This window comes from Myxocyprinus asiaticus, chromosome 16, assembly GCF_019703515.2.
Source record: "Myxocyprinus asiaticus isolate MX2 ecotype Aquarium Trade chromosome 16, UBuf_Myxa_2, whole genome shotgun sequence".
NCBI lineage: Eukaryota > Metazoa > Chordata > Actinopteri > Cypriniformes > Catostomidae > Myxocyprinus > Myxocyprinus asiaticus.
The window spans coordinates 26164747-26182119 of NC_059359.1; the positions used below are offsets into that span (position 1 = coordinate 26164747).

At 38.3% G+C, this 17373-nt stretch overlaps 1 protein-coding gene across 3 annotated transcripts; it reads left to right on the forward strand.

Annotated features, from left to right (window-relative positions):
- The first annotated feature begins 592 nt into the window (after window positions 1–592).
- LOC127454478 (tripartite motif-containing protein 46-like) lies at window positions 593–17029 on the forward strand. Of its 3 annotated transcripts, XM_051721717.1 has the most exons (13): window positions 593–762; window positions 874–964; window positions 6595–6850; window positions 7813–7963; window positions 10855–11053; window positions 11316–11462; window positions 11688–11783; window positions 12205–12458; window positions 12644–12765; window positions 14134–14481; window positions 15247–15476; window positions 15583–15650; window positions 16459–17029. In XM_051721717.1, the coding sequence occupies exons 2-13, from the start codon at window positions 905–907 to the stop codon at window positions 16847–16849; spliced, it is 2322 nt and encodes a 773-aa protein (XP_051577677.1). In that variant the 5' UTR covers window positions 593–762; window positions 874–904; the 3' UTR covers window positions 16850–17029. The 3 variants fall into 3 exon arrangements, with proteins under 3 accessions (XP_051577677.1, XP_051577676.1, XP_051577678.1); XM_051721716.1 differs by having other exon boundaries at window positions 593–964; XM_051721718.1 differs by lacking the exons at window positions 15583–15650; window positions 16459–17029 and having other exon boundaries at window positions 593–964; window positions 14758–15247.
- The last annotated feature ends 344 nt before the right edge of the window (window positions 17030–17373 follow it).

Here is a 17373-nt window from a genome sequence, read left to right on the forward strand (position 1 = left end):
GTTTTTTATTCAACGACATCTTTCGCAATGCTTCATGGGATTGTAGTCCGTGCCCTCAGTAAAGACGGTAAGTACACAGCCTTGTACCTTTGTCTTTATGTCTGATTTTCAAAAAAATGTTTTTTTTTGTTTGTTTTATTTTTTTTTTATTTTTTATTTTTTGCCTCAAAACAAAGTTCGTGATGTTGTGATTCACCTCGTAGCTGCTTGGTTTAGTTCATGCCTCACAACTCTTTTATGAAGAATTTTATTAAAAGTCTATGGAAGAAATTAATGAGGAAAATACTTCCCGAACCCAGACGGCTGAAAAAATGGGCGGTCACTGTGCGCTCTGCGCAACGGGTCAAGATTCTAATTTGAATCCACAGTCTTCAGTGTAGACTCATCCTTTTATATATCATATTATATTATATTATATTATAATACAAGGCTATAATATATTTATCATAGTAATTGTTTGATATAAAAAACAAATATATTTATTCAATATTTGGTTCCCTTTACTAGAACCCTAGAACGGCTGTGCTCTCAGCATCCAATGGTCTACGCATGCTCTTTACTGATCTCTCCCTGAACGCCTCACAACATCCGTCTCTTACATGGCTGGCTCAATATCCGTCAGAATAGACCACAGCAAGCACCGTTGAAAACCCCTTGGAATTAGCATGGACGGCGTTAAATTGGACCTCTCAAATATATTAAACCCTCATAATATCATTATTAAGTAAAGGTCTATTTCACAGCAATCCGTTTCATTTGCAGGTACATCGTTTACTTTTTACTTCGTGGTGCCCTGATAAACGGTTAGTTGTTTTAAAGAATCCATAGACAGAGAGAAATGGACACTGAATAATAACCATATATTTCATTTAGCATTAATTAAACAACGGGTACACGTCCAGCAATGGCAGATGCGGAGTTGCAAACCTTCACATCAATTATGGACGCTCTCGTGCGCATAAGCGTAAGTATATTTGCATCATCAGTACCATGTTTTTCCACATAACGTGATTTGCTTGCAAATTCTAATATTTCAAAGCTTACATAGAGCAACCTAGATAAACAAACCGTTGTTTGCAAACGAACCATTTATTTAGAGCACATCATTTGTTTGATAATGTAGGAATAACACCTGTATGCAGAAACCGAGTCTGTATTTGATCTAAAGCACTGTTACCTCGTGACCAGCTTCTGCTCGCCTAGGCCGTGGCTGTTTTCCTCTTGCATTTTATGATCAGTTCTTAATTGTGTAATAGAAACTAAAATCACGTATTTACTCTGTCATTGAATGCATTTTCAGATATGTTGGTGTATTTAGCCAACATTAAAAAATGTATTTGATTTGCTTGATGCATTACGTTGCAATTATTTACTCAGCCAATGCTGATGCAAAATAGGCTTTGATTTAAACGGTACGAAATAATTAGTTAAATGAAAGATATAAGGGGCTTTAGCATTTAAGGAAAGGAAAATCAGACCTTTTACTGAGCTGATGTTGCGCGACAGAGTGCACGTTGCCATAGAGACGAGACGCAAGAATGGAGAGAGAGCCACTGTGTGAAACGCCTGCGGGACGGTAACATTGGAACTCACATCGAACAATAGAGGAATAGAACATGACATGCGAGATTGGTATATTTTAATTATTCAAATATCTTATATCAGTATGAAACCTGTATGATGTCAACTGTGCTGGGCAGAGTCGGAGCCAGGATAATTTACTCGAGGGGGCATTTGAAATTTCGAAGAGGGCACAGATTTGCCAGTCTGAAAGGCAATGCGAGTCTTGGCTTTGATAAATATGCACTTGCATAAGCTCGAATGATACATCACCGAACGTTCGAAATAAACAAAATCTATTAAAATGAAAAAGGAAAAAACTTTCTTAGTTACAGTTTCTTGTATGCTCATTTTCTCACGTTTCTAATAATTAATCATTTAAAAATAAGCACGATGCAAATGATAATTAAAAAATCAGGCTTGCCAAAGTCTTTTTAGCAAGTCAGTTCACTCGGCGGCCATGTTTGGAACGCTCCCGGTGAGCGGCATTCCTGTGCAGCTCCTTTCTACTTGAATGGGGAAAGACCGAAATCTCAAAAACGGTTGGTCAAGATTACGAATATTGGTGCAGTAAAACCTGCCTGCACTGGTATCATGAACTGCGCTTCTTTACCTTATATTATACATTTCCCTGGCTTGTATAGCTAATGCGCATGCGCGTTCTGGAGTTGATTGACAGGCGATGTCTGTACCTAAAAGGTGATTTGCTCTTTTACCTGAAGGCGGGACTTCCTTTCTATATGTGGTGACCGTTGGTGACCGTTGGGCGTTCCAATTTCTCCCATTCATTTTATTAGAAATGACCCATATTTGCTAAAGAGTATCTGGGCTTGCAAACCACACACACCTAAAGCACCTCCTAAAGCAGAGTGCATGATATATGTTCACTTCCTGGTAACTGATGTGAAACAGAGGCTGCAGCCAGAAGATGCTTCTTTATCCCATGCCTGAACATGTGTCTAAAATTATGGCATGTCAGCACTTTAAAAATATGCCAGAAATATACAAAATTAAAAAAAGTGAAATCTTAAATTTTTTGTTTAATAAATGTCTAATCAAATGATCCTCTGGAGATCACACTCCAAAATCTTGCCTATATTTCAGATTTACGCATTTCAGTTTCATAACAAAATTCCATGAAATTTTATTGAGTAATCTTAAAATTAAACGAATAAAACCTCAATACATTTAAATTTTATTAATATAATTTTTATAAAACTTAATTCAATTTGATGGAATTTTGTTATGAATTTTGTTTGAGTGAATGAAATTCTATCCATTTATCAACCTAAATAATGTTTAAGACAACTTCATTTACATTTGAAGTCCATCTTAGCCAAATACATTTAAACTCAGTTTTTCACAATTCCTTTTAATCGTAGAAAACATTGCCTGTTTTATGTCAGTTAGGATAATGACTTTATTTTAAGAATGTGAAATGTCAGAATAATAGTAGAGAGAATGATTTATTTCAGCTTTTATTTCTTTCATCACATTCCCAGTGGGTCAGAAGTTTACATAAACTTTGTTAGTATTTGGTAGCATTGCCTTTAAATTTTTTAACTTGGGCCAAATGTTTTGGGTAGCCTTTCACATGCTTCTCACAATAAGTTGCTGGAATTTTGGCCCATTACTCCAGACAGAACTGGTGTATCTGAGTCAGGTTTGTAGGACTCCTTGCTCACACATGCTTTTTCTGTTCTGCAAACAAATTTTCTATCAGACTGAGGTCAGTGCTTTGTGATGGATGGAGCTTTAAATTCATGGCTTATGTCATGAGATGTTGCTTCAATATATACACATAATTTTCCTTTCTCATGATGCCATCTATTTTGTGAAGTGCACCAGTCCCTCCTGCAGCAAAGCACCTCCACATGATGCTACCACCCCCATGCTTCACGGTTGGGATGGTGTTCTTCGGCTGCAAGAATCACCCTTTTTCCTCCAAACATAACGATGGTCATTATGACCAAAAAGTTCAATTTTTGTTTCATCAGACCAGAGGACATTTCTCCAAAAAGTAAGATCTTTGTCCCCATGTGCACTTGCAAACTGTAGTCTGGCTTTTTTATGGCAGTTTTGGAGCAGTGTCTTCTTCTTGCTAAGCAGCCTTTCAGGTTATGTTGATATAGGACTCGTTTTACTGTGGATATAGATACTCGTCTACCTATTTCCTCCAGCATCTTCACAAGGACCTTTGCTGTTGTTCTGGGATTGGTTTGCACTTCTCGCACCAAACTACGTTCATCTCTTGGAGACAGAATATGTCTCCTTCCTGAGCGGTATGATGGCTGCATGGTCCTATGGTGTTTACACTTGCGTACTATTATTTGTACAGATTAACGTAGTACCTTCAGGTGCTTGGAAATTGCTCTCAAGGATGAACCAGACTTGTGGAGGTCCACAATTGTTTTTTCTGAGGTCTTGGCTGATTTCTTTTGATTTTCCCATTATGTCAAGCAAAGAGTCACTGAGTTTGAAGGTAGGCCTTAAAATACATCCACAGGTACACCTCCAATTGACCCTAATTATCCTATCAGAAGCTAATTGGCTAATTGCCTAAAGGACTGACATCATTTTGTGGAATTTTCCAAGCTGCTTAAAGGCACAGTTAACTTAGTGTATGTAAACTTCTGACCCACTGGAACTGTGATATAGTCAATTAAAAGTGAATCTGTCTGTAAACAACTGTTGGAAAAATTACTCTTGTTATGCACAAAGTAGACGTCCTAAACGACTTGCCAAAACTATAGTTTACTAATATGAAAACTGTCGAGTGGTTAAAAAATTAGTTTTAATGACTTAAACCTAAGCGTATGTAAACTTCTGACTTCAGCTGTATATTCATTAACAAAACAGCAAAAGGTAGTAAACCGCTGTACTCACAATTAGAACAACTGAACGCACCGAGTGCTGGTGTTAAAACTCTTGTCTTGAGGAAAATATCTCTCCACTTATGCTTGCACTTTTTAGTTACATCATTTACATTATTCATTCATTCATCCTTATCCTAGGTAAAATCCTTTTCTTATATCCATTTCCTTCTTTTATCCTTTGAGCCTCTGAGCTCTGACTGAATTATATGGCAGAAAAAAAAATTCTAATTAAGAAGAGAGCAGTCGATTGGCCAGACAGCGTAACTCCTGTCCCCACCTTCCATCTGAAATGTTCAGTTACACACTACCAATAGTTTAAGGATTAATTTGCTTTATTAATTTAATTTATTTTACAATTTAGTTGAATATTTAGGCTTGCAAAAAAAGTAAAACACATTTAAAAGACAATAACTAAATTATAAAATTTGGTTCAAATACAAATTTTGACAGAGGGGGCACAGTGGTCTGGCTGAGGGGGCAGACCAACTTGTTTGTTGATTTTAAGAAATGATGCTCTTTGACATCTTGGCATGTAAAACGTTTGCTTTGCAATGCACACACCTCTTGGTTAGACCAAGTGTAAGGAACACATTTGAAAATATCCTTAATGAAAATTACCAAGAGTTTTCTTAAATTTTTTACTTAAATGCAGCTACATGTGTCAGTCCTTTAAAGGGATAGTTCACCCCTAAATGAAAATTCTCTCATCATTTACTCAACTTCATGCCATCCCAGATGTGTATGACTTCTTTCTTCTGCTGAACACAAATTAAGATTTTTAGAAGAATATCTCAGCTCTGTTGGTCCATACAGTGCAAGTGAATGGTGGCCTGAAATGAAGGTCCAAAAAGCACATAAAAGCAGCATAAAAGTAATCCATAAGACACCAGTGCATAAATCCATATCTTCTGAAGTGATGTGATAAATGTGGGTGAGAAACAGATCAATATTTAAGTCCTTTTTTGCTATAAATCTACACTTTCACTTTCAGATGTATAAGTTAAATTAAACAGGTGCCACGTGTGACTTTCATTGTGAAAGTGGAGATTTATAGTAAAAAGTACTTAAATATTGATCTGTTTCTCACCCACACCTATCATATCTCTTCTGAAGATATGGATTTAACCACTGGAGTCATATGGATTACTTTTATGTGGCCTTAATGTGATTTTTTGACCTTCAGATTTCTGGCCACCATTCACTTGCATTGAAAGGACCAACAGAGCTGAGATATTCTTCTAAAAATCTTAATTTAAGTTCAGCAGAAAAAACAAAATCATACACATCTGGGATGGCTTGAGGGTGAGTAAATGATGTGAGAATTTTCATTTTTGGGTGAACTATACCTTTAAGACCTGTGATTATATAGCAGGAACACAAGGCAGGCTAATTTGCAATAAGAACAGGTAATTATTTGTAATAAGCAAATAATGAACACAGAAGAACAACATTACTGTTTGTGTGTTGTTGGGTTGGTGTTTTGTATATTTACATATGATACTGATCATTCTCCTGATATGCAAACTTTGTGACCCTCTGAAACTTAATGGAAAACATTTGACAAGTTCATACTGACTAACACAAAATACACTTTACCTCACGCTGACATAAATGTAAAATAGACCAGTGCTCAAAATACTTTCATACCTCAGAGTAAATTTTTTGGTTGTAAAATCTTGCAGTGTATTGTAGCATAAAAAATAAAAAAAATAAAACGGCACAATGGGTAACACAGTAGATATGTAGACTAGTGACAGCATGAATCTAGCCTGACCCTGATTACTGGAACTTGTACTGTTACAACTAACCCAGTGATTTAAAAAAAACTCCTATATTTTGTATTGCAGTCATCATTTGAACTGTTTACTGTGTAAACTATTTACTGTTGTGTGTCCATGGTGTGTAATCTGAGTCTAAAACAATTTTTCCTTATCAGGACAATTAAGTATATTCTAGTGCTCATTCTAACCTCTAAAACACAGCAGGAAATATAATTATGGTCTATGTGTGTAAATATCTATATAATCTGTAATGTATAGGGAAAGGTCTTTGCTGGCTATGCATTGCGTTAACCATGCATTTTTAACCAGACATAACTCCTGGTTTGACCTTCCATGTGACCTTTCTCTCTTCATCTCTCTCTCTCTCTGTTATATAGTCCAATATGAAGAGTATAGAGAGAGAGCTTCATTGTCCAGTGTGTGAGGAGATGGTGAAGCAGCCAATGGTGTTGCCATGTCTACACAGTGTGTGTGTGCTGTGTGCGGCAGAGGTTTTGGTTCAGAGGGGCTACCCTCCACCCGAGCTCCCGCCAGACCCCAACACTCCGACTTCCAGCCCCAACATGCGCTCTCCCCGACAGACACGTAGACCTCTGCCAAAAACAGACCGCCTGGACCGGGTGATCAGGACAGGTTTGTGTGTTTATCAGTACAGACTGTAAGTTACACAATGATGACATCACTCTCTAATGCCTCTGTTCAATGACATCAATGCAATAAGTATAAGAATTAGTCAAGGGTGAATTCATCTTTGAAACTGGAGGGGTTTCAAATTATAAAACTAGACAGGTAATGTTTTTCTTGACAAACTTTGATGTTGGCTTGACAAAGTCCTTGTGTGGTAAATTTAAAAGACAGATAAATTGTCAAGTAGACCTTCAGATAAAACTTCCAGAAAGACAAATAGATTTAGTATTGTAACCTAAAGCCATGGTTGGCAGGCCTTTACATTTGAATTTTATAATAGTTGGAGTTTTAATGAAAAAAACATTCAATATAATAACAGTGTGTTGACTTTGTCAACTAACATAATAATGAAAGGACATGATAGCTTCACTGTTCCCTGCTGAATAGAACAGTTTAGACCAGCATGAAATTCTTTGCTGGTTCGACCAAGCTTGATCTTTCTGGTAAAGCTCTTTGAGGCTATTTTGCTTGTTGAGCCAGTTAAGAAGCCTGGTGGGACAACAAAACACCAGCAAAGCTGATCTTATAAACAGGGATGTGATGGATTAAAGCATGGTTTTAGCTTGTACAAATATAAGTGTATAGTTGTGCATTTGTGTCAGAATGTCTGTTACTTTATCCCCAGTGAAGCAGATGTATTGCATCTGTGCTGCATTTTGCAGGTGCGTGTGTGTTTAAATGTAGCAGCTGCTGTGATGGGCTAATTCTGAATGTGTCAGCACACACAGTTCCTCTGAACTCTTTCTGCATTGATTAGCTTTTCCTTCTTCTTCCTGGCTTAGATTTATGGGGGCTTAAAGGAGCTTTACTGCTGGAATGAGCTCTTTCTATCTCTCTATCATATCTTTGTGTGTGTGTGTGTGTGTGTGTGTGTGTGTGTGTGTGTGTGTGTGTGCGTGCACATGCAGTGTGTGGGACACATCCAGGACGCAGACGTAAAGACACCCCTCCAGTGATTATGCTGTTCCCCTGTCCCACCTGTGGAAAGGATGTGGAGTTGGGAGAGAGAGGGCTTGCAGACTGCCTCAGAAACATCACATTGGAGCGCATCGTGGAGAGGTCTTTTTTCACACTCAAATACACAGAAAACAATTCTACAGAGAATTCCTGATCTCTGCTGTTAATCACTGCAGATTTAAACTGATTTCTTAGGACTAAATTGAAATTGGATTCCTGTAATTGTATTGCAAGACACAGAAATGTTGTTCTGCTTGTTTCGAATGCTAGATTAGATGTTCTGAACTAAAACCTGTTTATCAGCACAATGCCATAGGGGACTGATTGTTCTTTGAATAAACTCACGAGATACGTGGACCAATCAGATCACCTTTCCTGGTTTAAACAGCATTGAAAAGGTCGAGAAAAGTGTTAAGGATTAGAAATAAAATATTTTGTTTCCTCCTGCCAGTAAAAAGCACACATAGTTTCCATTCCATAACCTAGTAAAAATGTTCACATGTGAATCTGACTGTGAAAAAACTACTTTATGACTTTTCAGCAGAACTCTGCAGTTTTAGTTTAGAGAGAATCATAATTTAATATTATACAGTGCATCCGGAAAGTATTCACAGCGTTTCACTTTTTCCACATTTTGTTATGTTACAGCCTTATTCCAAAATGGATTAAATTCATTATTTTTCTCAAAATTCTACAAACAATACCCCATAATGACAATGTGAAAGAAGTGTGTTTGAAATCTTTGCAAATTTATTAAAAATAAAAAACAAAAAAAATCACATGTACATAAGTATTCACAGCCTTCGCCATGACACTCAAAATTGAGCTCAGGTGCATCCTGTTTCCACTGATCATCCTTGAGATGTATCTACAACTTGATTGGAGTTGATTGGACATGATTTGGAAAGGCACACACCTGTCTATATAAGGTCCCACAGTTAACAGTGCATGTTAGAGCACAAAACAAGCCATGAAGTCCAAGGAGTTGTCTGTAGACCTCCGAGATGGGATTGTATCGAGGCACAGATCTGGGGAAGGGTACAGAAAAATGTCTGCAGCATTCAAGGTCCCAATGAGCACAGTGGCCTCCATCATCCGTAAATGGAAGAAGTTTGGAACCACCAGGACTCTTCCTAGAGCTGGCCGCCTGGCCAAACTGAGCGATCGGGGGAGAAGGGCCTTAGTCAGGGAGGTGACCAAGAACCCAATGGTCACTCTGACAGAGCTCCATCATTTCTCTGTGGAGAGAGGAGAACCTTCAAGAAGAACAACCATCTCTGCAGCACTCCACCAATCAGGCCTGTATGGTAGAGTGGCCAGACGGAAGCCACTCCTCAGTAAAAGGCACATGACAGCCTGCCTGGACTTTGCCAAAAGGCACCTGAAGGACTCTCAGACCATGAGAAACAAAGATTTAACACTTTGGCCTGAATGGCAAACGTCATGTCTGGAGGAAACCAGGCACCGCTCATCACCTGGCCAATACCATCCCTACAGTGAAGCATGGTGGTGGCAGCATCATGCTGCGGGGATGTTTTTCAGCGGCAGGAACTGGGAGACTAGTCAGGATTGAGGGAAAGATGAATGCAGCAATGTACAGAGACATCCTTGATGAAAACCTGCTCCAGAGTGCTCTGGACCTCAGAGTGGGGCGAAGGTTCATCTTCCAACAGGACAACGACCCTAAGCACACAGCCAAGATAACAAAGGAGTGGCTCCGGGACAACTCTGTGAATGTCCTTGAGTGGCCCAGCCAGAGCCCAGACTTGAACCCGTTTGAACATCTCTGGAGAGATCTGAAAATGGCTGTGCACCGACGCTCCCCATCCAACCTGATGGAGCTTGAGAGGTCTTGCAAAGAAGAATGGGAGAAACTGCCCAAAAATAGGTGTGCCAAGCTTGTAGCATCAAATTCAAAAAGACTTGAGGCTGTAATTGGTGCCAAAGGTGTTTCAACAAAGTATTGAGCAAAGGCTGTGAATACTTATGTACATGTGGTGTTTTTTTTTTTGTTTTTTTTGTTTTTATAAATACATTTGCAAAGATTTCAAACAAACATCTTTCATGTTGTCATTATGGGGTATTGTTTGTAGAATTTTGAGGAAAATAATGAATTTAATCCATTTTGGAATAAGGCTGTAACATAACAAAATGTGGAAAAAGTGAAACGCTGTGAATACTTTCCGGATGCACTGTACTTTTTAATTTAGTTTAAATTTAATTTGGTTTTGATTTATTGTCCTTTCAATCTAGATTAGAATAGATAAAATTTAGATTCGTTTTCAATAACACTGTTTTTGCAATATTTACAAGTTTAGTTTTTCAATATATTTACTTTTATTTTAGTATTTATAGTAGCATTTTAGGTCTGCAAAAATGTACTGAAATTACTTAAATATGTTTAACAGTTACATTTATTTAATAAAATACTTGTTTATATTTTGTATTAAATAATATTTATTAAAATTAAAGGAATGTTTTATTTTAGTTAGTTTTGCAGTCATGAAAATGTATTTTAGTTTACTTTTGGTTTTCCAGTTTTTTATTTTTTTATTTTAAGTTAGTAACAATGGTTTAATTTTAGTTTTGGTTTTACAGTATAACAACACTGGAATGCTGTCTTACTTTGATTACAGTAAGAGCAGATGAGATAAAGCTTGAAAAGAGGGAGCTGAATCTAAGCAAAATGCTGATGTTTTTGTTCCATGCAGTCTTTCAATAGCTGAGCTAAAGTTACAAGAGGATTCATCACACACACAAAAAGTATGCACACATGCAAACAAACAGTGCTGCCGTTTCCTATACACTGCGTAGGGCACCAAAAAGTCCACCAGCTGACCTTCCTCGTACGTTATACATTATTCAAGGACCTGAAAGCTATCGTGGAACACTCAGCACAGGCCCTGCAAACAAACATATATATATACATAACCAGAGCTGTACATTTCTCAGATTGCCATGTAGTTTGAATGATGACAAATCTCTTTATGTAGGTACAGGCAGACAGTGAGTCTTGGCAGCATGGCAATAACGTGCCAGTTCTGCAAGCCTCCTCAGGCTCTGGAGGCCACCAAAGGTTGCGCTGACTGCAAGTCTAACTTCTGTAATGAGTGCTTTAAACTGTACCACCCCTGGGGCACACCACGAGCCCAACATGAACACATCCTTCCTACACACAGCTTCAGACCCAAGGTAAGAGCACACGGGTCCATTCAGAAAGTGGATCACCACTGATTGGTGTAGCCTGGCCCAAAATTGTGGAAAGATCAAAAGACTGTATTGACGTAATTGAAATGTTAGAGAAAAGTGAATAACCACATGCAAAAGATATTCAAATATTTTCCTTTTCCACTGCAGTCAACATGTTTCAAACATTTCCCTGAACCCCTTATTTTCCTCTTCTCTTTATCTTTCTTTATATCTCTTTCTACTGCTCTCTCTTACTCACATACAGATGTTAGTGTGCGTGGAACATGAGCACGAAAAGTTGCAGTTTTACTGTAGGTCATGCCAGCGCCTGTTGTGCCCACTTTGTAAGCTACGTCGTGCCCATAGTGGCCACAAGATCATGCCCATTGCATTGGCTTACCAAACTCTAAAGGTATCTGCTCTAAACCTATACCAAACAATTAATCATAGTTCATCGCTCTTCATTTAGTATTTCTGGTGAAACATTGTTATTTGGCATTTTAGCACAACAAAGCTATAAAATGATCAAGGGGAAGGGGGAAATGATTTCCTCTCATTGGTTTGGCAACTTAAAGAATCTCTGTGATGTAGTCTTTGTTTAATTTAACTAATCATTCTCAGTATTGTGAACTCATAGGAGAAAATCACCAAGGAGATCAACTACATCTTGGCCAATCAGGATGCTGTACAGGCACAGATCACCCAAGTAGAGAGTGGCATTGCTCAGACTGAGGTAGACTGCACTGATATGAAATTTGACCTTCAGGGTTTGTAAGACATCTCTCCATCTGGGTATTGGACCCAAACTATTACACTACATGCTTCTGTTTGATGATTCCTTTGCCACTCACTTGTCTTTTCATTTATACTTTTCCTTACCTTTCTGGTGATTTTAATCCATTTTAAATTAAACTTTTATTTCTTTCTAATTTATTTTTCTTTCTTTATTCATTTTTATGTTTTTTAAATAATTTATAACTTGATTTGTGTATGTCTTCATTTCTCTTTTTCTTTACTATACCTATGTAAACTACTTTGAGTTACCGTTGAGCTGTACTATATAAATGTGCTATATTAAAAAACTGGCCTTGCCTTGCCAAACCCTTTTCTATTTTGTGTTCTTCAGTATCTGTCTTCTTTATTTCTCTCTGCAGGTGAACAGCGCAGTGGCCAAGGAGCAGTTGAATCAGTGTGTGAATGAGTTGCGTGGGGTGCTGGCGGAGCGTCAGGGGGCATTGGCCATGTCACTGGAGGGGGATCGTGCACAGCGGGCAGGGTCTCTGAATGCACAGCTCTCAGAAAAACAGAGTCTTATGGAAAATGCAGGGCTGCTTACATATACTCAGGAGTTGCTTAAAGAAACTGATCAACCCTGCTTTGTGCAGGCTGCCAGAGTCACACACAGCAGGTTAGGGTGTATATTGTGGGTGTGTGCTGCTGCCAATGTATTTATTTTAAGTAAGAATCCATAGAAACAGCATGATTAGTGAAATAAAATAAATGTTGGACTATTATGTTACACAAATGATCATGGAAAAAGAGGCCTATTATTATCATCTGAGTTTTACTTGTTTTTTTCTTTCTTTCCCTTAGATTGGTGAAAGCAATAGAACATATTCAGCATTTCTCTCTGTCTGCTGATCCTTCATTCCGACACTTTCAGCTGGACGTCTCCAGAGAGCTCAAAGCACTTAGCAGCATGAACTTTATACAAGGTTTTTATAACAACTTAATTTCCAAAAACATATGTGGAATATTCATAAATAGCTTGGATTGCTTCTCTAAGCCAATTCTAACATAACTGAAAAATTAAATGCAAAAGCAATTATACCATTTTCAGAAATTAAATTAAAGAGATAGTTCATTCAAAAACAAAAATGAGGTTATCGTTTACTCAACCTCAATGTTGTTACAAACCCTTATGACTTTCTTTTTTCTGTGGAACACAAAAGGTGATGTTAGCTTCAGTCACCATTCACTTTCATTGCATCTTTTTTCCATACAATGAAAGTGAATAGTGACTGAGGCTGGCAGTCCCTAACATTCTGATTAACATCTCATTTTGTATTCCATAGAAGCAAGAAAGTAATACAGGTTTGGAATGAAAAAAGGGTGAGTATATGATGACAGAATTTTCATTTTTGTGTGAACTGCCCCTTTAAGATCCAATACTTGAGCCTTGGAATTGATTTACAGACATATGTTTTACCTTTATGAGTGCATATTTTATTGCAACCGTATACTGTAAAAATACAGCTTGTCATCCATTTATGTAAAATACTTCAATTAAATTACATGTAATTGAAACAAATGTTCAAATCTGAACAATTTAACATCAAATCAACATCAAATACAAAAGTAGCTGTAAGTAATGCACAAGATATCATAACACAATAAAAACTCTGCTAGAATACCTTATAAATAATTAAAATTAGAGTATACAGCTCCCTGCTGTCTACGGTCATGGTAGATTTGTAAGTTTCTAGTTTTGGACTAATGCTGCGTTCCATTCAGAGTCAGATGTGGGATATTCCTACTTGATATCTCCAATCTCCGATCGTAAAGGAATTCCATTGCCAGATGCTCGGAAGATGACGTGTAAGGAAGCCAAACTGCAATGCTCCCGTTAGCTTAGCAGGTGTTCGACTGTCACCAGAGATGTCTTCTAGCAACCCAATTGATAAACAATGCTGTAACATTAGTATTTGTGTAAATTTTTCAAAGATGTTTTGAACACCTGTCTCTGCAAATGTTTGTTAAACAAGCTTTAATATTATGTTACATAGGAACTTTGACTCATTGGTTGATATTATTTTGCAAAAGTGAATGTTTATCACTTACTTTGTATATCTCCTGAGTGCCGTCATGTTTGTGTGACATCACTACCTGCACTCGGCGAAATCGGAATTGAAGATTTACGCACAAGTTTACCGGTTGGAATTCCGACTTCAATTGGCGTTTCATTTCACTTTTCTAAGTAGGAAGTTAGAAATTCTGACTTTCTGAGTTGAATGGAATGCAACATAATTTCTGACACTTACTGAACCCAGTTCTAACCCAGCCCCTCACTTTTCCTTCTGCAGCCCCATTGGCTCCTGTGATTGACACTCAAAAGACACTGGCCTATGACCAGCTTTATTTGTGCTGGCGCCTCCCACAGGACTCCGCTCCTGCCTGGCACTACTCAGTAGAATATCAGAGAAAAGTGGGTGGAGCTGGGGCATTATGGGGCGGAGTCCGATCTGAGGGAGGCCCAGGAACTAATGGCACACCCTGTTCATGGCAACGTGTGGATGATGTAGGCGGGACTAGTGCAGTGATTGACGAGCTAGAAATGGACAGTGTGTATGTCCTAAGAGTTAGAGGCTGTAATAAGGCAGGCTTTGGAGAGTATAGTGAGGAGGTGTATCTACATACACCACCTGCACCAGGTAAGACACGTCTGCACACAAACATACCAATAGACACCGATTCATAGTCTTCTGTTTTCATAAGTTAATTCCTCATGAAATGTGATTTATAAATACATTTATTCCCCTCAAGTTTCTGAATGCTTCAATTTAAGTTTGGACCCTATCCACTCATTCTACTTTTTACAATTCATATCTTCTATTTGGCTCATTCTTCCATCCATTCATCCATCATCCATTCATCCATCCATTCATATTATGTTTGCTATTATCTCATATTCTCTTTCTCTCATACAGTTATGTGTTGCCTATCAATAGTATATTACTCAGAACATAGCCACAACACTTTGACACGTTTCTCAACCTTTTTGTTTGTTTGTTTTTCTCTCTAAACAAATTCTCCTTATGTTCCCCCTCGTTCTCCACCTTTCTTTGCCCCTACTGCGATTGCTTTGACTTGTATTCCTATTTAACTGGAATATATCAGCTGCTTGATCTCCTCTGAATCCTGGAATATGTACAATGTTCCTGCTGTCCTCTTTGTTTCTCTTCCAATTTTCCCATCCCATTTCTTCCACTTCACTCTCTTCCATACATATTCCCCAACTCTCTCCCTTTCTTTCCCCCTTTATTATATGTTGTCTTTCCCTCAAATGTCTAATTCCCTCAACCTCTTTTCATTTTATGTTCTACCTCCCTGTGGCCTGGCCTTGCCAATCCTTCAACATCCTTCGTCATCCACCTTTTTCTCCTCCACTCCTCTCCTTCCTCATACCTCAATCTCAGTGTTGTCGTTCTGCCTGGATTCCCGCTGGGGCCTGCATGCTGAGCGGGTTGCGCTGGGCAAAGGGCAGACGTATGCCCGGAGTGTGCCCGGATTGAATCTGTTGCAGGCTGCTGATCGGGCCCTTACCTCATGCCACCTCACCTCTGACCTCCTTGTGGCTGACATTTCCATCACACAGGGACGTCATTACTGGGCATGCTCAGTGGAGCCTGGATCCTACCTGCTCAAGGTGAACATGCATCTGATTAGCCAATACGTACTGTATTTTACATTAAATATAGTAAAAATATCGTTAATGGTTTATTTCCTAACAGAGCTGTTTTGTATGTGTGTAGGTGGGAGTGGGTTTAGAAGCAAAACTGCAGGAGTGGTTCCATCTTCCACAAGACATGGCAAGTCCACGGTGAGGAGTAATAGAGAACTTTCAAAAGCTGATTACTCAAAATTGGAGTTTTGTAACTTTTAGGCCATGTCTATAAGCTTTAAAGCCATGTATATGCTGCTGACAAAATTAACTTTTACCAATTATATGCTATAGTTAGTTAAATTTACACTCTCTTCTGGGCAAAATCAAATTATAAGCCTAACTAACCCTAATCTAACCCTAAGCCTAACCCTAAGGGATAGTTCACCAAAATTGTTTCATTCTCTCATCATTTACTTACCTCATGCCATCCCAGATGTGTATGAATTTCTTTCTTCTGCTGAACATGAACAAAGATTTTTAGAAGAATATCTCAGCTCTGTTGGTCCTTACAATGCAAGTGAATAGTGACTAGACCTTTGAAGCTCCAAAAAACACATCAAAGACACATTATAAAATTATAAATAATCCTTAAAACTCCAGGGGTTAAAGCTATATCTTCATAAGCGATATGATAGGTGTGAGTGAGAAACAGATCAATATTTAAGTCCTTTTTTTTTTTTACTATAAATCTCCACTTTCACATTCTTTCACATTTTGAAATTTAATTTTGGGTAAACTATCCCTTTAATGACTCATGCTGCACTACACTGATATTTGTCCAATCAAATGCTTCCTCCCCATAATACCACCTGTGACCGACTAGCAGTTAGCACTTAGTTCAAAAAAGCATGCTACTACGCTACTATTTTTAGAATTTCCAGACTTTGTAGCTAATATTATGCACAACTGAGATAAGGAAGATTTTAAAAATCTGTTTGTCTTTTGCCTCCTGTCCTCTCTGTAGGTATGATCCAGACAGTGGACATGACAGTGGGGCAGAGGATGCTCAGGACTGTCCTCCTCCATTCTGTTTCCTCACAATGGGCATGGGCAAGATCTTACTGCCAAAGTGTGGGGCATCTAACTCTTCTACTGGCCCCCTCACTGCTCCCCTGCCACCTCGCCTTGGACTGTGTCTGGACTTTGAGAAGGGACAGCTCACTTTCTATGATGCACACTCTTTGCGAGTGCTGTGGGAGGGGACTGTTGATTGCTCCGCCCCCGTTTGCCCAACCTTCTGTTTCATTGGTGGAGGGGCTCTGCAGCTGCAGGAGCTAATAGCCAATCGCAGTATAGAGCAGAACCCACCGAGGAGAGTGACCATCCAAACACGTCCTACCGATCTCACTCACTGAAACAAGCCATGAGACCATTCTAATCAGCATCTTGAAGCAAATGTTCTTTTATCATTTTCTATTGACTTCGTTTACCTGCTAATTTCATAGCTACTGATGCATAAATTTGTGATATACTAGATAAGGATTAATTTAACAACAATCAGAGGATAAAATATCCTTATCCTTGTTTGTGATGCTAACAACTTGTAGCATGCTAACATGTAGGTCAGTATTAAATAGAGGAATCATTTGTTTTTATTTTCCCACAATCAAAAACAATACAATTGTAATTCAGGTCTAAAGCATAATCAAGATGCAAGATGATTCAGGTTAAGTCTTAGCTCATTCATTTTAAACATTCTTATGAAAGCCAATGACTCTTCACTATTTACACATTTGTTTTCCATCATTGTTAGCATGTGAGCCACCCAATATGGGTGTGATAATTCATCAAAAATGTGTGTGCTTTTTACAGGAATGCCTTGAAATTTGATCACTTTGCGATTTGTTTCCAGAGACTAAACTGAGATGTGAAACATTTG

What these genes read in the sequence shown, in the direction of transcription:
- LOC127454478 (XM_051721716.1), top strand. Translation starts at nt 905, where the DNA reads ATGGCAGATGCGGAGTTGCAAACCTTCACATCAATTATGGACGCTCTC. An exon ending in CACACAGCTTCAGACCCAAG is followed by an intron (nt 11,054 to 11,315) that starts GTAAGAGCACAC and finishes ACTCACATACAG; the next exon opens with ATGTTAGTGTGCGTGGAACA. An exon ending in GTGGCATTGCTCAGACTGAG is followed by an intron (nt 11,784 to 12,204) that starts GTAGACTGCACT and finishes TTCTCTCTGCAG; the next exon opens with GTGAACAGCGCAGTGGCCAA.